Source organism: Mustela lutreola, chromosome 9 (assembly GCF_030435805.1).
Source record: "Mustela lutreola isolate mMusLut2 chromosome 9, mMusLut2.pri, whole genome shotgun sequence".
Taxonomy (NCBI): Eukaryota; Metazoa; Chordata; class Mammalia; order Carnivora; family Mustelidae; genus Mustela; species Mustela lutreola.
The window spans coordinates 116,548,180-116,569,396 of NC_081298.1; the positions used below are offsets into that span (position 1 = coordinate 116,548,180).

General features: G+C 39.6%; 1 protein-coding gene across 10 annotated transcripts in view; it reads left to right on the forward strand.

Annotated features, from left to right (window-relative positions):
• Window positions 1-21,217, forward strand: part of LTBP1 (latent transforming growth factor beta binding protein 1) — a 403,430-nt gene that overhangs the window by 275,300 nt on the left and 106,913 nt on the right. For all 10 annotated transcript variants that reach the window (XM_059188603.1, XM_059188601.1, XM_059188606.1 and 7 more), the window contains 4 exons: window positions 10,728-10,853; window positions 12,165-12,290; window positions 12,694-12,816; window positions 16,257-16,376. In XM_059188603.1, the coding sequence (XP_059044586.1) occupies window positions 10,728-10,853; window positions 12,165-12,290; window positions 12,694-12,816; window positions 16,257-16,376 (495 nt within the window). The remainder of the gene's footprint in view (window positions 1-10,727; window positions 10,854-12,164; window positions 12,291-12,693; window positions 12,817-16,256; window positions 16,377-21,217) is intronic.

Below are 21,217 nucleotides of genomic sequence, written 5' to 3' on the forward strand. Positions count from 1 at the left end.
TCAACCCATAATCAAAGAAAATGCAGATCAAAATAATTATTATCAAATTAGCATTTAATTTTTACTAGAGTAAAATTGAGGTCAGACACATTGCTGAAAGGAATGTAAACTGGTTCACCACTTTTGGAAAGCTCAAACTGGCATAATGTATGAAGGATTTTAAAAATAGGGTGCCTGGGTGGCTCAGGTGGTTAAGTGACTGCCTTTGCCCCAGGTCATGATCTCAGAGTCCTGGGATCGAGCCCCGAATTGGGCTCTCTGCTCAGCAGGGAGCCTGCTTCTCTTTCTCTTCTTTTGCCCCTTCACCTGCTTGTGCATGCTAGCTCTCTCTCTCTCCCTCAAATAAGTAAAAATAAAATCTTTAAAAAAAAAAGAGTTTATTTATTTGAGAGGGAGAAAGAAACGGAGAGAACACATGCATGAGCAGGGGGAGGGAGAAGCAGACTCCCTGCTGAGCAGGGATTTTTTTTTTTCCCACCACCCATGACGATGCGGGACTCAATCCCAGGACCCTGAGATCATGACCTGAGCCAAAGGCAGACAATTAACTGAGCCACCCAGGTGCCCCAAAAATATTCAGAACTTTTAACCCAGTAATCCTATATTGAAATATCTAGTGTGAAGAAATAATGTCTCTGAAGACTGAGATAATGATTTATATAAATGGATACTTGCCACAGCACCAGCTTTAATAGAGAAAAAGTAGGAACAATCTAAATATTTAACTATAGGGAAATAGATAATTATGTTACATCTAGGCATTGGAACATGATGCCATGAAATACACTATTTTTGAACAATTTTTATTGAAATCTAGCAGAAAACGGTCACAAAATGCTATTAAACACAAGACAAAGTGTATGAAAATAAAGGAATGGAGAACACCATACCAGTTATTTAAAAAAAAGGGAGGGGGCAACTGGGTGGCTTAGTGGGTTAAAACCTCTGCCTTTGGCTTGGGTCATGATCTCAGGGTCCTGGGATCAAGCCCCACATCAGGCTCTCAGCAGGGAGCCTGCTTCCTCCTCTCTCTCTGTGTGCCTCTCTGCCTATTTGTGATCTCTGTCTGTCAAATAAATAAAATCTTTAAAAAATTTTTTTTAAATAAATAAATAAACACCTTATACATTGCGAAAATTCCTGGGAGAAAATATGCCAGATATTAACAGTGGTTGTTTTTTATAGTAAGATCCGAGAGATGTGGAATATTTTCTATTTTCCATATACTGTATAGTGGGCAAATATTTTATAGTCAGAAATAGATCACCAAGATGTATCATGCTGACTGACGGTCAGGATGAGGTTGGCTGTATATAACAAGAGAAGTCAATAGAGGAGTCTACAGCCTTTCTTAAAATACTCCTTCCTCAGAAACATGATATGCATAATTTTTCAAATAAAAATATGCTCAGTGTGTTACTTAGGTGAATTACAGTGATCATTTCACAATGCTTGTGTATATCAAAACATCAAGTTGTGTACCTTAAGTATGTATATGTTTTATATGAAAAAACAGTACAATTCTATAAGTAATATATATATAAAATAAATCATATAAAAATATGTTATTTTTATATGTTAAAAAACCTTTTGGCTGTTTTCTCAAAAATATGGTTGTAAGTTCTCTTAGATATTTGAATTGAGACATCAGACTGGAAAGCATTTTATTTTGTTTTGTGTTTTATTTTGTTTTGTTTTTGAGAGAGAAAGAGAGTGCATGTGCAAGCTGAACATGGCAGGTGTGGGGGTGAGGAGAGGGGGAGAGAATATCAAGCTGGCTCCAAGCCCAATGCAGAGCCCATCACTGGGCTTGATCTCAGGACCCTTGATGTTGGCACTGAGCTGAAATCAGGAGTTGGATCCTCAACCAACTGAGCAACCCAGGCACCCCTGGAAAGTGTTTTTAGAAAGCACCTGTGTGTTCCAAGATGAAGTGCATTTGACAAAGGAGCGTAGAGTCACATCATGGACCTCACTGTGTTTTTACCCAGTTCAGGGCACTGTAGCCAGAGCCGGCCAGAGCTGTAGCCTTCCCCAGTTAGTGCATGGCAACCGCTCTTTGATTTTACTCTTAATACTGAGTTAAGTGATAGAGAAATATCAGATCTTCTCAGTACTTCTAGAGTGATGCAATGAAATGATAGTGTTGTTATTGTTGTTTTTTAATGGCCAAGACTAAACAGTTCTTCTCTATTCTGAAGCCATTTATGGGTCTGCTTGCTTTATTAAGCACATCTGTAAGAGAATCTGCTGTGCACTGAAACATACACCAAGATACAATACACCATCTTGGACAGCAAGGATTTTCACACTGTTGACCTCAATTATTAGAAAGGAAAATTGCAGTGTGACAATGCAATGTACTAGGTCTGAATACTGTATACCTACGTTTCTGTTTTCCAGTGTACAAGTACAGTTTTATGCCTTTTTAACAATGGCAGACTTCAGTGGGTGGACTTTTTGCCAGCAAGCTTCGTAGAGGTTGAATAAGATTGACTAGATAAACGCAGTTTTGCCATGTAAATGCAGCTGTGTGAGGAAAAACAAATTGAAGGTACTTAGCTTCAACTGAACTTTTTCCCAAAAAAAGTGGCTGTGCTCTATGAAGTTGTTAGAAGACAGCTTAATTTGAGGTTGGCAAAGATACAGGGCCAACATCTGCTATCACATGTTGGAAGCACGACTGTTTCCTTCCAGGAAAAGAGTGACGTTGAAATTTTATGCAGCATTTGTAGGTGTTCCTACATCCTATAGTAGAGAAATCTTTCTCGAACAATCCATGGGGAGAATATTACAGTCTTTGAATTAAAATGGTCTGCAATTTTAGAGCTACACAATAATCAGCAATCTACACTAGAGCAAGAAAATTGTTTTGTATCAAATTTAATTTAAATCAAACTATAGATGTTCCCATTGGTTGATATGAGAGCCAAACATATAGATTAAGGGAGCAGTCTGATCCGTTCTGTCCAGATTGTTACACAACGGTTTTTTTTTTTTTCCCTAAAACACAGAGGAGGTAAATCTTGTCACTATTAGTTTGTCTCACAAGTTGAAGAAAGGAATAGAATAATACATAAGAATCTAAAATAAACAAAATCAGCTCCACATTGCTTAGTGATGATATCTTTATGGTGGTAAGATTGGAAGGAGCCTTTTCAGATTCCTTCAAACATACTTTGACATGCAGTAATTATGAAGTGAGCCACATTTGCAGGACATAAGTGTGATATATTCCACTCGTAACAGCTGATTTGGTGGCCTGTGACATTATTGGCATACTGTTTCCAAATAAATTATACATTTCAGCATATAAATTCTTGATTTAGCATAGTGTCTTAATAGCTCAAGGATAGGTTGGAAAATCAAACCTCTGGCAAATATTTGCGAAGTGGAAACATCTGTTTCAATTGTTGTGGGACAATTTATGCTCATTGTGGGGCAGCTAGGAAGCCAGAGCATTTTTGTAAACCTTTCCATGAATTAACATTTGACGCCTTCTTCCTCCTCTTCCCAAACTTCCTCCATGGCTCTCACATAACAGCCAAAAATTATTCTTTGACTTTCATGACTACCTTGTAGAAACCTTTGTAATGATCATGGCCCAACATTATAAAAACTATTTGCTCATCAGGGCTTTTCCAAAGTTCAGAATTGACCCCGTTAAAAAATGTTTGTCCCTAAAGTGTATTGCCGGTCATTACGGCTTCAGTAAACTCTGTATGCTGATGGAAAATGAACTCCTTTTTTCATTTAAAATCGCCGTGCTTTAATATTTCCAGGCTTTATTTACTTAGTTACTTACTTACTTTGAGTAATCATCTAATGAGGAAAAAAGTGAAAGGTCAGCATACTCATTCTTATATTTTGCCAAAAAGCTTTCTTTTTCATTTTGGAAAAAATGTAATAAATATACCAAATTCTTTTTTTAAAATTAACATATAATATATTATTTGTTTCAGGGGTACAGGTCTGTGAATCATCAGTCTTACACCTTTCACAACACTCACCACAGCACATACCCTCCCCAGTGTCCATAACCCAGCCTCCCTACCCCTCCTCCCCTGACCCCCCAGCAACCCTCAGTTTGTTTCCTGAGAGTCTCTTATGGTTTGTCTCCCTCCCAGTCCCATCTTGTTTCATTTTTCCTGCCCTTCTCCCTCCGACCCCCTGCCCCGCCTCTCAAATCCTCATATCAGAAAGATCATATAATATTTGTCTTTCTCTGAGTGATTTATTTTGCTTAGCATAATACCCTCTAGTTCCATCCATGTCATTACAAAAGACAAGGTTTCATTTTTGATGGCTGCATAGTATTCCTGTGTGTGTGTGTGTGTGTGTGTGTGTGTGTGTGTGTGTGTGTGTTGTATGTACCACATCTTCTTTATCCATTCATCTGTTGATGGACATCTGGGTTCTTTCCATAGTTTGGCTGTTGTGGACATTGCTGCTATAAACATTCAGGTGCATGTGCCCCTTCGAATCACTACATTTGAAGATATCAAACTCTTAAATGCACTGTTGGCCTTATTGCTGTGATAAATAGAGTATTTGGTTTTCCATTGGCTTTTGGTAATGGCTCTTTTTCCAGGTTCTAAATGGAACTCTAAGTGAAAGAAACAGAATATGGTCCTTGACCAGGTGAAGGTAAGGGTGTCTTAGGGGCACAGAGAGTAGGAAAAATTAAGGTGGTCCTGAGGACCAGGGGACATGTGATGAGCATTAGGGATGAATCCAGTAGAAAGAGCCTCTTGATGATCTCTTTGAGAAACCAAACATGCTAAAGAAGTCTAGACCTTTTCATTAACTAGAATACCCTGGAGACCAATAAATTAGTGTTTCCTCTGTGAGGTTTTGCAATAATTCTTGTGCTTATGTCCACACAGTCTGCTCAAAGAATTGTAGATTTCAACATAAGCTGATTCATTTTATGGGAACAGATTCACATCCCTATGTATGAGGGACCTCTTAGAAAAATAAAAAACATAATGTCTTTTTCCTTAAAAAAAAATGAAAAAATGAGAGAATTTTTCCAAATCTTCCTCAAAATAGTACCTTCAGGACTTGCCTTTCTGTGTAATAATACACCCTGGAGATTGAAAATCTAAATCTAATAGAAAAGGAGGGGAAAGCACAGGCAAAGGTGGTTAGGAGACTTGTTTGAAAAATTCTGAGGTGTTTTGATGGTGTTACAACTCTTCTTTCTACTTACAAGGGTGGAATCCTGCCTCACGATGGAAGGGAGCTCTGAGGCCACACTGATGAAAGTCACATTAATTAATCACTTACATTTAAAAAATGGGACAAACAGGGTAGAAATCAAGTACATTTTAGTAAATGTCCCTCCACTCCTTTGATGTATCTCTTAGTACCCTCTAGTGGTGTCACAGTAACATTTTCTTACATACATTAGTACCCTGCCAACTGGGATCAACCTTTTTAAGCTGTATCTCTATAAACTTTATCGGTGAGGTAATCAGGTAAAGATCCTAAAACATTCCTCATAAATATTTATCCTCAGAGCTTCTTCTGAAGATACTAGAATGGAAGAAAAGGCCATTATATTCACTTTATTTCCAAAGACTAAGCTGTACATTTCTTGAGTATTTCCCCTATTTTAGAGCTGATGTAAAAAGGAACAGTTTAAATATGTTGGCAGACTATGGTGTAAGGATGTATTATATTTGATTTAAACATCACACAGTTTTGAAGATTTTTGTTCACACATGTAAAACTTCCATTCTATAGCTATGCTTGGAAAGTTACAGATATTTGGTAATCAACAAATTGGTATGTGTGGGTATTGGGGCAGCGAGTCCTGCTCAAGCACTGCATGAAAACCCCAGATTATTATAGACTTGAACTTGTTCTGAATCCTTATCCCGACTACATTAATTCATCTTCTGATCTTTTTTTAAAATCTGATCAATATATCTTTTCTGTTTTAAGAAAATGTCAGAAAACTGTAAAGGAAGATCAGTAATTACAGAGAAAATCGAGAAAAGTAAATACCAATAATTTTCAGAGAAGGCATCTACCTACAATATGGGATAGATGGTTAGAGATGCGATTTTCACACTATTCTTGTAAGGAATTCCTGTAAACAGAGAAGAGAACGCTGAATGTCTAAGATTTTAACCTGGAGAGGGTGACCTTTTACCTTCAGATTTTTGTGGCATAAAAATGATTTTTTTTTAAAGGAAGATGTCTGATTATAAAAGTAATTATACATGTTCATTGTGGAAATTTTGAAAAATGAAGAAAAATATAGAGCAGAAATACTAATTCCCATAATCATAACATGGAGATTTCTTTCTTTCCTATCTTTTCTGTGTATGTTGGAATTTAGATTATATTCTGTATTTGTAACCAACTATATATTTTTAACAAATAAGCATTTTCCTATCATGTCAATGATGTATTATGCTGTATATGTTTCATAATTCATTTTTTCCATTACTACCAGTCACTGAAGTTTAAGCAGTCATGTTAGTTACCCATGTTTTTAGCCTTTCAAGTTACTGTATGTTTTCTGTGACTTTACATTAAACAGACTAAGCCAGTCTATTTTTCTGGTGGTGAATTAGCATAAATAGGCTCACTAAAGGTCTGGGTAGTTTGTAAGCACGGGGTATCAAAGTGGATACTGCAGCTCTGTATGCATATGCTTCCTTTTAAAGTCTAAGTGACTTTCCAAATAATTTGCACCAATTGTCTTAAAGTCAAAGCACAGTGAATAGCAGTTGATGAGAAATGAATACTGTGGTTTGGGTTTTTGGAAAGCAGCCTCAGCCCTAATTCATGTCATGTCCATAGTGAGTCTTTGTTAAAGCACTGCGTTTTCACATTCTCCTGCAGAATGCATGGTAGGTTATTGGTGATGGTAGCACACCTGATTTTCTTCACCCTCAAACCACAGACCCCCTCGAGCAACGCTGTTGCTATAGCTTATCCTGCTTGAGGCCCTGGTCTGCTTGCCCTGAGCACTCAGACTCTCCCATGGCAGCATGCCTTGTGAGCGTTGTTTACTTGGTGATGGGAATGGGATCATAGTCCAAGGTAACATTGTTATAAATGTGCAGTTTCTTTGTTATATATTCTTAAATGACCTCAAAAGGAACAACATCTACAATGATGATAATAATGGCTAGCTGGGCTTTCTTACACATAAAAAGTTATTGGTTTAGATGCAACATGGGGGCTTAAGTGGGTAGGAGAAGAATCAATGAAACAAGATGGGATTGGGAGGGAGACAAACCATAAGTGACTCTTAATCCCACCAAACAAATTTAGGATTGCTGGGGGGAGGGAGGTTGGGAGAAGGGGGGTGGGGTTATGGACATTGGAGAGGGTATGTGCTTTGGTGAGTGCTGTGAAATGTGTAAACCTGGCGATTCAAAGACCTGTACCCCTGGGGATAAAAATATATGTTTATAAAAAATAAATTTAAAAAAAGTTATTGGTTTATAATCCACTGTTAAATCAGTAAAATTTAAAAAAATTAAATATATGGATTACTTAAAGGAACTTTCCTCCCTTATTTCCTTTTTTAAATTTTTATTTTTTTAATTTCTTAATTTTTAAATTCCAGTATACTTAATGTACATTATTATATTAGTTCCAGGTATACAAAATAGTGATTCAGCAATTCTGTATATTACTCAGTGCTGATCATAAGGTATTTTTAATCTTCTTCACCTATTTCAGCCATCCCCCTACCTAAATCCCCTCTGGTAACCATCAGTCTGTTGTCTATAGTTGAGTCTATTTCTTGGTTTGTCTCTTTTTTTCCCCTTGTTCATTTGTTTTGTTTCCTTCATTCTGCCTATGAGTGAAATCACATGGTCCTTGTGTTTCTCTGATTGACTTATTTCACTTAGCATTATGCTCTTTGGAAATCCATCCACGTTGCAAATGACAAGATTTCATTCCTTTTATGGCTGAGTAATATCCCATTGTATATATCTACACCACATCTTCTCTGTCCATTCTTCTATCAGTGGATACTTGGGCTGTCTCTGTAGTTTGGCTATTGTAGATAATGCTGCAGTAAACATCTTGGTATGTGTATACCTTTGAATTAGTGTTTTTATTTTCTTTTGGTATGCCCAGTAGTGGAATAACTAGATCATATGGTGGTTCTGTTTTTAATTTTTTGAGGAACCTCCATACTGTTTTGGCTGCACAAGTTTGCATTTCTACCAACAGTACATGAGGGTTTCTTTTTCTCCATGTTCTCACCAACATTTGTTTCTTTTGTTGATTTTAGTCACCCTGACAGGTGTGAGGTGATGTCTCACTGTGGTTTTGACTTGCATTTTCCCTGATGACAAATGATGTTAAATGTCTTTTCATGTGTCCTTTGGCCTTCTGTAGGTCTTTGGAGCAATGTCTTTTCATGTCTTCTGCCCATTTATTAAGTGGATTTTTTTTTTTTTTTTTGTATTTAGGTATACAAGCACTTCAAGCACTTTATATATTTTTTTAATCCTAACCCCTTATCGAGGTATATCATTTGCAAATATTTTCTCCCATTCAGTAGGTTGTCTTCTAGTTTTGTTGATTGTTTCCTTTATTGTGTAGAAGCCTTTTGTCTTGATAAAGTCCCAGTATTTTATTTTTGCTTTTGATTTCCTTGCCTCAAGGAACATATCTAGAAAAGTGTTGCTATATCCGATGTCAGAGAAATTACTGTTTGTGCTTCCTTCTAGGGTTCTTATGGTTTCGGGTCTCAATGTAGGTCTTTAATGACTAGCTTGCATTGAGCATGTGTAGTGTGCCAGACATTGGGCTGTGTGCATTAGCTGTGTTTGAACCTGACGCTCAAGTTGGTGCTCTGTTTATTCCCATTTATCTAACACACAGAAAAGTGAGACGTAGAGTGTTTGAGTAACTGGCCCCTGTGTTACACAGCAAAGAAAGGGCAGCAGGATTTGTGTTTGCACTGTCTGTAAACCTGGGCTTCTACCAGCTGGTCTGCTCCACCATCACAAGGCCACTATAACATCTTACAAAGTCATCGAAAACAGACTAAGGAGACTTCCTCTTACGAGGCCACTTTTGAGTCCTCAGGTAATTTAAGGCCATCTTATATTCTTTTGGTCATGAAGCTCATTTTGATGGCCTTCACTGAGCATGGATTCCTGCCTCTACCATAGTGTGTTCCCCGAATAAAGTGAGGACTCAGGGTGCCAGTCTGCTCAGGCCTTACAGAAGAAGCGAGTTTCCAGCAGGAACCATTAGGATCACAAAGGATTTAGCAAAGAAGATTGGGAAGAAGATTTTGCTTTACCTCAATACAAATATGCTTATGCTGAAATTAACAAATTAAGAGTGAATTACACCGGGGCGCCTGGGTGGCTCAGTGGGTTAAGCTGCTGCCTTCGGCTCAGGTCATGATCTCAGGGTCCTGGGATCAAGTCCCATGTCGGGCTCTCTGCTCAGCAGGGAGCTTGCTTCCCTTCCTCTCTCTCTGCCTGCCTCTCTGTCTATTTGTGATCTCTCTCTATCAAATAAATAAATAAAATCTTTAAAAAAAAAAAAAAAGATTTAAAGAGTGAATTACACCCAGAAGTTTGGCTTTGATGAGAAATGGTAAACCTTTCTTGAGAATTAAAGAGAAATTTTGGAGGAGGTTGGACACAGTTGTTGGAAATTGAATTTGACCTGCTAATGAATAAAACATTACCACATATTTCTTATCAGGAGAACTCACCTGATGGTTCCAAGTCCATCCTGTCACATTAACTGGAGTGGATAGAAACTCATTGCAGGCCCTCTTAGAAGTTAGAAAGAATTGATTATCTTGCAACTTCCAAAGTGCCCTTTTCTGAGTCACTCTCCACTCCCGTTCATTTTAGAGATTGTTCTATTAAGAATTATTGATGATTTGGGGCGCAACTAATTGAGCAATTACGCAGTAAGCAAATGAATTTATATTTGATTTTAGAGGTTGCTGTCTTTTTTTTTTTTTTTCCCAAATTGATGTAAAGTGGACACAGTGTTGCATTAGATTCAGGCATATAACCGAGTCGTTCAACAAGTCTGTTTGCTATGCCATGCTCACTCACGCGCAGCCGTCGGTCACCACATGATGCTGTTGCACTACCATCGACTAGAGTACCTGCGCTGTGCCTTTCATCCCGGTGGCTTCATCTTTCCGTAACTGGAAGCCTGTATCTCCCACTCCCCTTCACCCACCTTGCCCCAACCCCCACCTGCCCATCCTCTGGCAACTACCGTTTGTTCTCTGTATTTAAGGTCTATCCCTGCTTTTTTGTTTGTTTGCTCATTTGTTTTGTTTTTTTAGATGCCATATGTAAGTGAAATCGTGTGGTATTTGTCTTTCTCTGACTTGCTTCTCTTAGCAGAATACTCTCTAGGTCCACTCATGTGGTCACACATGGAGAGATCTCATTCTTCTTTATGGCTGAGTTATCGGCCACTGTCTATACCACATCTTCTTTACCCACTTGTCTTTTGGTAGACAATTGGGTCACTTCCATGTCTTGGCTATTGTAGATAATGCTGCAGTAAACATAAGGGTGCGTGTATCTTGTTGAAGTAAGGTTTTTATTTTCTCTGGATAAATTAGAGGTGACCTTTGTCTTCTAACTGCATACCTAATGATAAGCTAAGCAGAAAATTCACAGGGATGGTTTGAAAAAAACTCTTTGTTGGGTGAACTCTTTGTTGATGTCTGTTTTTTTTCTCTATTTATTTTTAAGAAATCAATGAGTGTACTGTGAACCCCGATATCTGTGGAGCAGGACATTGCATTAACCTACCCGTGAGATATACCTGTATTTGCTATGAGGGCTACAGGTTCAGTGAGCAACAGAGGAAATGTGTTGGTAAGAGACGCTTTTGATAGATGAAATTATTAAATACCAAATATTTACACATTAAGAACATGTTTTATGTAATTATCATGGGAAATGTTATTGTGTTTAATTTTTTCAAAATTTTATCCCCAAACTAAGAGAGCCCAAAAAGAGGTTTATTAATCTTCTGGGATGCTCTTGTCTCCTGGTTCAATGTACCTACCTACCTACCTACCTGGCCAAATGTAATATAATTAGATAAAGGTGCAAAAAATTTTTTAAAAAAAGGTAAACGTGAAAAAATTTCCAGAGGTTTCTAGGTATAGTAGAATAATACAAGAAAATATAGAACAATAAAATGGTAGAAATAGCTACTTACAAACATGTATTTAGCAAAATAAATTTAATATGTACCACAATAAAGACTTACATTGATGTAAATGCATAAAATCTGATTTCTAAAAACGATTTCTAAACTGAAAACAAGCTGACAAAAAAAAGGAAAACAAGCTGACACAAAGCTGTTAATGAATCTACAAAACACAGGGTCTTGTACATCGTTCTTTGGGAAAAAAAAGGTATCTCCAAGGTATATTAACATTATGGAAATTATTTGAGTGCATTACGTGAACACTAAATTTAATTTTTCTCTTTTTTAGAAAAAGGAAATTCAGCACTAAGAGTTATAAAGCAACTAAGGCATAGACCCAATTAATAGAAAGCAACAAAGGCGAAGACCCAATTAATGTGGCTTTAGTGTGCTAACTGCCGTTCTGCAGGCTGTGTGACTTGTGCTGTTTGGTTTCACATGTACATGTGGGTTAGGTCAAGGGAAGGATCCACCTGTTCTCTCCCACAGCTTTTTCTCTTGAATTTGCCTACATACATCCTATGTATTCTGTTTGGAACCCTGGAATATGAAGTTGGGAGGAGCAGTTATGATCTGGTCTAGCTTCACCCACATGTGCAACAGAAGAATCCCTTTCAGTGTATTTCTGGCCATCTCTGCTGAGCTGACCTGGGAGTCACACAGCAAATTTCAGAGCTTAGATGACTTCATGAGTCTGGCATGTCCTTCTGCGTTGACCCAAATCTGTTTTTCAGAAACACCAGTGCCATGTTTGTAATTTTGGCTCTTGAAACAATACACCGTAAGCATATTCACTGTTCCTAGTAACCATCCTTCAAGTACCTGAGGACTATGATCATGTCTCCACTTACTGTTCTCCTCTGTTAGGAAGATTTGGCACACAGGGCATAGTACACTGGTATTTTATGGGCAGGGAGACCGAATTTCATGCTACACTGCACTAATCCTTTTATCTGTATTTTTGTTAATAGATATTGATGAATGCACTCAGGCCCAACAGCTCTGCTCCCAGGGACGCTGTGAAAACACTGAGGGAAGTTTCTTGTGTATTTGCCCAGCAGGATTTATGGCCAGTGAGGAGGGTACTAACTGCATAGGTAATGGCAGTGTTCTTCCTGATGCATAAATTCCCAGATCTGGGTTGTTAGCTCCCTTAAGATCCCATCAGTCTTATTGCTTATTCAGGCAACCCAGAATTTATTACTGAACACCTTTTATGACATATTCATCTGCTAGGTACTGGAGAATATAAAAATGGAATCTTTTCTCCATCACTTTTGAATGAAGGGTGTCCAATGTGTGCGGAGCCCTAGGTGGTAAATGCTTTGGACCCCCCATAAATCAGAACCACTCAATTTTTTAAACATGTCAAACCAATCAAAGAGATGGTGGTAGGAATAAATTATTTTATTCTTGACTTCAAACCAACCTGGGAGATGGGAGGGGTTTGAAATTCTATTCTGAGAAATACAACTTGACGATGTTTTCTGCTTCATGTAGATGTTGACGAGTGCCTGAGGCCAGATGTGTGCGGGGAAGGGCACTGCGTCAATACTGCGGGGGCCTTCCGGTGCGAATACTGTGACAGCGGGTACCGCATGACCCGGGGCGGCCGTTGCGAGGGTGAGTCTGTGCCACGTCTGCGTGCAGGGTGCACGTGAGCTTCAAATGCAGGACTGGGTCCACACCCGAGGCTGCCAGCCACCCAGCCCGGGACTTACCTTCCTCGACCCTCGTGTGTGCGACACGAACTCATCCACACTCCTCCTGCCTTCTGGACTCACAGCCTCTTTGCCTCTCCTCAGTAGCTTGGTCCAGGTTACCGTCCATCATCCCATTCTCCTTGTTCCTTCAGCACCTGCCTTCCCTGGCATGTAGAGTAAGTCACTCTGGAACAATTAATTGCAGAGTATCTTAGCATAAACCCAGACTTAATTCCAGCTTCTGGATCTTTCCTCTGGGAGCGTGGTCCAGGCTTACCCACTGTTGACGGTTAGTTTCCAACCTTTTGCCTTGTTAGATTCCTTTTGTGTGTTTTGGGACTAGCTCACCAACCCTCCACAGAAGCACCGTCTGACTAACTGCAGGTCACATTCCAGCACGCGAGATAAAATTTCTTTATTATTGACCACAGCAATGAAGTTGCTAGTGTTGTGTTAAAAAAAAAAAAAAGTTCTGAAAAGCTTTTAGAGCATGGCCAGAATGATAAACCACTTAATTTTTCTGCTCATGTTTGCATCCCAGTTGCAAAGGTTCTTTTTGCAAGAATTATTTCCATGAAGAAATGTATTGCACTGCCTCTTCAGGGCTGCGTGGAGGCCTGCCAGCAGAAGAGTGGCGGGGTCCCTGAGCATGTGTCGGAAGGGCCAGGCTGCTGTGAACGATGCTGGTTCCATGGGGCAGCCTTTTTTCTAACGTGGCTGGGCTTCCAGGCCAGGGCAGGGACAGCCACGTTGAGGCGGGCTGCGCTCAGCTGTCCCTGGCTCCTCTGGGTTGGTTTTCTTCATGATCTAATGACCTGCGCTCGGAGGGAAAGCTAATTAGATGGTTTTTGGCAGCCTGCAGCTGCCTATCTGCTTGGCCTCTTGTTCAGCCCCTTGTATTCTGATCTGGAGAGAAACGGGGGCATTTTTCATTCCTGAATCTTTGACCAGCTCGGATCAGAATGGAGCTATAAAGTCTCCCCTGGCAGCCGGGGGCCATGGGACAGCAAGGGGTGAAGTGTCCCCACTCTCCTCTTATAGGGGACCCTCCCTGTGCCCCTGAGAGGCAGCATGCCCAGGAAAGGGCAGGACTGTGGCCTTGGCTCCTGGCTCCCATGCTTAGGAACGGTCTGGTCTGGAGCCAGTGACTTAGCCCCTTTGAACCCTGTGAAATGGGAGCCGCAAAATTAACTTTCCGGGCTGTCACGAGAATAAATGTTGTGTCTTGTGGGGTGCCTCTCGCCTTGCTGGCTCTCAAGAACTCTTAGTCTCTGGAAACCTCCCTCTTCTCCTGATGATGTGTTTTTGCAGAGATCTTCTCAGTACATCTGTATCTGTGGGAGCGGGTTTGTTGTTGTTGTTGTTGTTTTAATCGCGTGGGTGTACCTGACAAGCATGGATGGGCAAAGCAACACTCCCCAGAGAGGTCAAATGCTGATATCTTCAGTTCTTCCTACAGTTTCAGGACGGGAAGAGAGGACGTTGAACTAGTACCTGTGCATAGGGATGGAAACTGGGAAGGAGTAGGAAAGAAATACGAAATCTCTGTAAGCAAATGGGAAGCAGTCAGGGGAATATTCAGGACCATTCAATGTGTGGAAATTAACAGAAATACTACCAGGGTTCCCTGAGTAAATAATATTATAATTCTATCCCCATGAAATGGCTTGAGAAGAAGAAGGAGCCAAAAAACATGGCTGTTTTCTAATTTCGTCATGGACCGGAACCAAAGGTCCCCAGGTTTCTGGCTCACCAAAGATTTTCTCAGCTGCCACTAACAAAGCTGCATTCAAACAGCTCCGGTCTCCAAGGAATCTATTGTAGTTCACAGACATTATCTCATGCGTCCTTGCTTTGCTCGGCTAAGGTATTCCCGGGCAGGTAGTCCTGCCTCTACGGATGAGGGTACAAGCAAGCAGAGGTAAGGGGTAGTGGGAAGTTCAAGGATATTGTCTTGTATTGCTTAACATTGCACCTTATTTATTGGACCAGGCTTTTTCAATGACCTTCTCTGACTTAGCAGTTGTAGTTCTATTTAAAAAAAAAAATTCCTTCCAGAGAAGAATGTAATGCTTTGGAAAATGAACCTGGCAAGCATCATCTTTTTGTAGAACAAGAAGTCCCAGAACATCTGACCTTAAAAAAAAAAAAGAAAAAAAAAAAGAAACACTGTGTGTCATTGTCTATTGGCAAGGATTTTTCGCTGATAGGAAAAAAAAATTACCACACTGACCTGTGCTATTCTATTAATATCACCCTCAACTTTTTTACTTTGAGCCTGTTTTTTACTTTAGGCATCTTTTCACACCAGTCTAGTGATAAGGGGGAGATAATTTTTGAAAATTTACCAGAATGAATGGTTGTAGCCATTATATATTTCTTTTACTTTTCAGCTTCTGTCCTGAAAATTCTGTCTCTATTTTAAGTGTGATCAGGGGTCCTCTATACATTTTAAATGAGAACACTTAGACATTAAATCCAGTCACATGAATTCAGTATTTAACTCTAGAAAAATGATTATTTCTAACGGGACTGGTACCCATGGTACCACCCGTTATGTTAAACTCTTGAACCATTTCCTGTCTCCTCCTTCCCCCCCATTCTGTTGTTCTACCATTCTTCAGAATGCCTGAAGTCACTGTAGTAGCTCCCTTTGCCACAGCTCCAGCCAGATTGAAGGTGTTTTTTTTCCAACGCACATTGAAAAGAAAGATGATGAATAACTTCAGTTAGCTGTGAATGTGAAAAATAAGGTGTATTTTTGTGAGGAAATATTACCCTGTGATCATATCACCATGTTTTCTGGAAACTCTTGGAAATACTTGATGAGTTCATTCTCTCCTAATGTGTTTTTTCCACCTCCAAGGAATTCCTATCCTATGAAAAGTTTTAAAATATTCAAACCCAGGGTATTCTTGGGCCCATGAAGCCAGAGCAAGCATTTCCCTAGAGCATCTGTTGTCTGCAGAGAGAGCCTCTGGCCAGGTGGATTTGTGGCTTCGTCATTCTCATGCCTGTTTGTTACATTTCTATCTGGCAAGCTGCACTCTAGCCTCAAAGGTTTGATGTTCCAGAAGTGGCCCGCAAGGAGCTGCCAGCTCCCAGGGTGAGAGGTCTGACCCTGCCAGGTGGGCATTTTGGGCCAAGTTCTTATTTTGAATGTGTGTAAATATTTTAATCAAAATACACCTGGCCGCGCTTTATCCCTGTGGTGTTTAAGTGTAGACAGTGTTTGACTTACCTACTTAACATTTTCTCCATCAAAATGTAGATAGAACACACGTCCCCCACCCCACCCTCCACTTCATCAGCAAAGTATGTTTTTGCTTCAGTTTGTGACCTGGTTTTTTGGTTTTCCAGATATTGATGAATGCTTGACCGCAAGCACTTGTCCAGATGAGCAGTGTGTGAACTCTCCTGGGTCTTACCAGTGTGTTCCCTGCACAGAAGGGTTCCGAGGTTGGAATGGGCAGTGTCTTGGTAGGTACTAGAGTGTTCTTATCATGGTATCGTTTCTTCTGTCTAGTGCATTTTCTTAAAGAGTGGTATAATGCCAAGTGAGTCCACGTTCAAAATTAAAAAAAAAAAACACATGGAATATAATAACCTTATATCCTTCTGAGAAATTTTCTAAGCTGTGTTCTAAGTAAGTTTTAACCAGGGGAAAATATAAGAAAGCAAGTTGGCACAAAGAATATGAGATTTTATCTGGAAGAAATAATTCTGATGGAAGCAAATTGTCCTTGATGTGATGAATAACCAAGACCAAATAAAACAATAATCACCACAGGGTGGAGAACAAAAGACCAAAAAAAGAGAGGAAAGGCGTAAGAAGAAGCAAGCTACTAGAAGCTAGTAAAATTAGGAGCATACGTACACAAACATGCAGCAGAAGTATAAAAGAGAAATCTTGATGGATTGCCACGCCTCTTAAATTTATTCATTTAGGTATTGAATAAATACTTTATACCGACACCAGGCAGTGAGGAAGATAAGCAACAACTTTGCTTTGCTTCTAAGTAGCTTTTCCCCTTAATGGCTTTCCTCTTTGTTTCTATCTCTGTGTCATCTTTTCCTTAGAAGCTGAGCTCTTTTACACTCAGTGCCAGACTCTATCGATGTGAGTTCAACTTCTCATTTATTCATACCTTCTTTCTTTTCATGCACAAATGCTGAAGAACTTACTATAATAAACCCAGAGTTGTGCTGGGTGCTGGGATACACTGAGGAACCAAAAAAAAAGCCTTCCTCATGGCACTGTCTAGTGAGGAAGAGTGATACCGAGACATCTCAAATAAATATACAAACAAATGAGATGGTGCTGGGAAGAAAGGTTCTGAGATGCTGTAAGAATGTGTCACAGAACAAGTCACCTCTGGGAAAATTCCTGATTGAGGTTTAACTGGGGAAAGGGATAGGAGGGAGATAGTTTTAGACAGAGGAAAGAGCATATTCAGGGAGCTTGTGGAAGGAGGAAGCTGAAAGGCAAGTGCAGCTGAAGAACAGGGAACAAGAGATTTGGTGCAGGATGAGGGGCCAGACCCTCTCATGTTATGCCAGACCCCCCTCAGTCTTGTTTAAAGTGTTCATCTTGAACATTACACAAAAACTAATGATGTTTTAAAAAAAAAAAAAAAACTAATGATGTACTATATGCTGGCTAACTGAACATAATAAAGAAAATAATAAAAGGTTCATCTTTACTCATATATCTCTGGGAAGGACATCTAGATGTTGCAGAGCAGGCGGGCTAAGGAGGCTTGGCAGAAACAGTTCCAGTTTCAAAGCTTTGGACTCATCCCCAGGTTGCACGCGCTAAGCCTCTGTTCATGGTTCAGGTGGCCCTCTGCCCTGAAGCTTGTGCCCATCTCTGAGAGTGTCTGTCATTGGAATTGTCTTGCTGATCTTTGCAAGAAGAGATTTTTTTTGTTCATTAATTGCTTATTTGATATGCCTTTGTTTATGTGATCAGTGCTGGCCGGAACGTACATTTGGTTTTAATTTCCTGCTTGGCATAAATTTCCTAATTGCCTATCAAGATTCCACTCGTGTTCTCATTTTCACATACTGCTGCATATTATAATCCAAGAGTAGAGCCTGAATTTTACCTTAAGCAACTAAAATCCATAATAGTGGAATCCACAGCCCTGATTCATGACTTTACTAATGTAATATGACTGACCAAATTGGCAAGCGAATGCTTTTCAAGATAAATGCATTTATCTAGACTGGGCAATAAAAAATAAATGAGTTATTATACCTAGATGTATGCAATCAGTCTAAGCGTGACCACTTTGCCCCGATTTGGTGACAGAAACACAATACCTTTGCTCAGAGTAACTTAACTTCGCCAACCAGAGGAATAGGATCATAAGCAGAAATATTAGGTCACTGTGTAGTCGACCGAAGTCACACAGATAGCCAGTTTTTCCAAGCACTAGTTTTCATTTTTGCCTTGCTAAGATCACACATTTCCTATGAAAAATACACCGTGTACCTTTTCCTTCAGCCTCGGGTAAAATTTCAGGCTCTGTCATCTACAGATGAAGCTTCTCTTCCGTGATACAATTCCAGTTCCACTCACTGTTCATCCTGGACGCGCAGCTCCTCTAAAATTCTTGGGAGGACTTTTACAGATTATACCAAGACGGATCCGTCTTCATTTTTTATGGTAGTAGAGCTCTCACACGTTAAAAGTTGAGTGTGACAAAAAGTAGATAGGGCAACATGCTTTTCTGTTCTTACTGAACCAATGAATGAATTAGATTTTTCTGCTCAACTCTGACCATGCTAGTGAATACCCAGCCATGCTGCGTACATTTTAGTTCTCACCCTTACCCTCCTGGTGCTCTAAAATACCTTTTAGAAGGTGTCGTCATTACTCAAGCTTATCACTGAGTTGAGGTCATGGACAACAACTTGGCTATATATTTATTCATTCCGTATAACAGCTGAGTGCCTACCCAGAGGCAGGCATTTTTCAAGACCCGGAGGATTGAGAGCGAACAAAATAAAGGTTCTCCCCTCACTGCACTTGTACTCTAGAGCTCACATTGTGCTCGCAAATACACAAATTGGCAAGCAAAGCATATGGTATGTCACATGCATGTTGAGTGCCACAAAGGAAAAAAGGAAGAACAGCTTAAGGGAGACAGAGAGTGTCAGAGATTTTATGGGGGTCAAATAATAAGCTGTTTATATGGTGTTCCTTTCTATTTGTTTTTGTCTCCAGTGGTTATTTGGGACTAGCTTATGGCTTTATAATATCCTTGTAGACCAGATAATTTCAGGTACATCGATAAGACTCCCCCTTCCCCATTTTATATATATGAGAACTTAAAGACTTAAAATTTTCCCAAATCTCACCATTTGAAGAAAAGTCTGACACTTGGCATTTGTGAGTCATCTGTAGAGAAGATAATCCCTACCTCACAAGGGATTCTGTTCCATAAGTCTTCGTGTTCTCCTTTGTCAACCCCCATACTCTCCCTGACTGAATATTTTTAAGTTGTAAAATTAAAGCTGTACGGTATTATATGTAATTCTACTTTTGTGTGGCATGATGTTTATGGTTTTTTCTAAAATGTATCAATCCATATGTTGATTTGAATTTCCTTTTTCTGTGAAATGGATTCATTACAATTTGAAAACTGCTATTTGGTCCCATATGTTCTGCAGGGATTTGAGGCCAATCACACATGCTGCTTTCACTGACTCAAAGGTGGACTTAGTGAAACCATTCATGGCCTCCTTGTAGTTATGCGGTGTGGGCTGGATCTCACTGATTGGTGCCTCTCCCTGATCTATGAATTAGAACAAAAATTGTTTGGGGCAGAAACAGGTCAGATGGTAGCAGGTGTTTTCTGGAAGAGCATGCTGTGTGCTAGTGTTGAGTTCGGGACAGCCGATCCTTTATTCTCAATGGTTTATTGTCCACTTTCAAAATATCTATCCCTCGATGCTTTTTGGCAACTCTTGTTGGCTCCTGTTAACATATCTTCTTCTTTCAAGTTGAGGATTTCATTCCTCTCTCAAAAGCCACTTTCATCATTCAACATTGTATTCCTTGGACCTCACATTCAGCCTGGAGTTGCTGCCCGCTGCTTGATCCCTGGCCCTAATGACTATCTCATCACCCTGGGTCCTGGCCGGTTCCAACTGGCTGCTTTAACCAGGCCTTTCTTGAGGGAAGCCAACCTGTCAGAAACTCAATTAGCAGGTTTCTCTTCACTCATGAACAGGCCCAACTCAAACCTTACGGAGCCATCCTCCAAAAGACATTCTCTAATATTTAATTATTTAAAGGTACTTTCAGCAACTCTGATATAAAGATCATATTTCCCTGAATTTTAACAGATTTGGAGTTATATAGGACCTCTATGAAGCTTAGTTTCAATACCTTTGAACTACTCTCTTCATGGGATTTACTGTCAGAATTAAGTAAGCAAGATAAAGCACCTCGTGAGGCATGTGACACAAGGTAGACCCCAATAAATGTTATGACCCTTCTTCTCCCAACCTTGTTATCCTCCCTTTTACCGCCCTAAGCCTGAAATAGAAGAAGTGCAGTAATAACTGGTACTTGTTTAAGTAAATTTTATGTCAAGTTTCCATGTATAACTGTCTTTGACTTTCTTTAACAAGTTCATTTCCTGTAGTTCTTAAATCTATCTGATAAGAATTTCTTTTATGAATCTAAGTAATCTTAATCTCATAGTTACCTTTCAATTTCCAGCATGTTTGTTTAGGTGGGATCTATTTCTTGAGAACCACAGTGCTTTTCTGTAGGGTCATCGATCATCCATATCAAATGTTTTACCTTCTGTAATGCTACCATCTCCACCCTCTTACTTCATTTTCTTGGTTCACCTTCATAAGACACAGTATCTATCATCTGGTCAATGTAGGCAGCTACCCCTCATTGAGTTTACTTTATCTTGCTTTATAATGGAGTCTGCGAAAGACCATGCAACCTGGGAAGACAAATTTCTGAGATTTTTATCACACAAATCCTTCACTGTCAAACCATCATTAAGTTAATAGTGACTTTATGACTCTGATTTACGTTTTCTAAATGTAATGGGTCTTAGGCACCTGAAGAACTTGGTGTCATTTGATCCAGATGACTGGTTAGCCAGAGTCTTCACCAAAACCAGGTGCACAGAATAGGCATGGTCAACATGGAAAGCTCCTTATTCTAGGACTTCTTTGCACACTAGGATTTATTTTCAAATTTTAAGAAGCATTGTTAACCTTTATGGAATAGGTGAATATTCAGAGACTTATCTGAAATTGAAAGCTTTCATGCTACTTTTATTTAC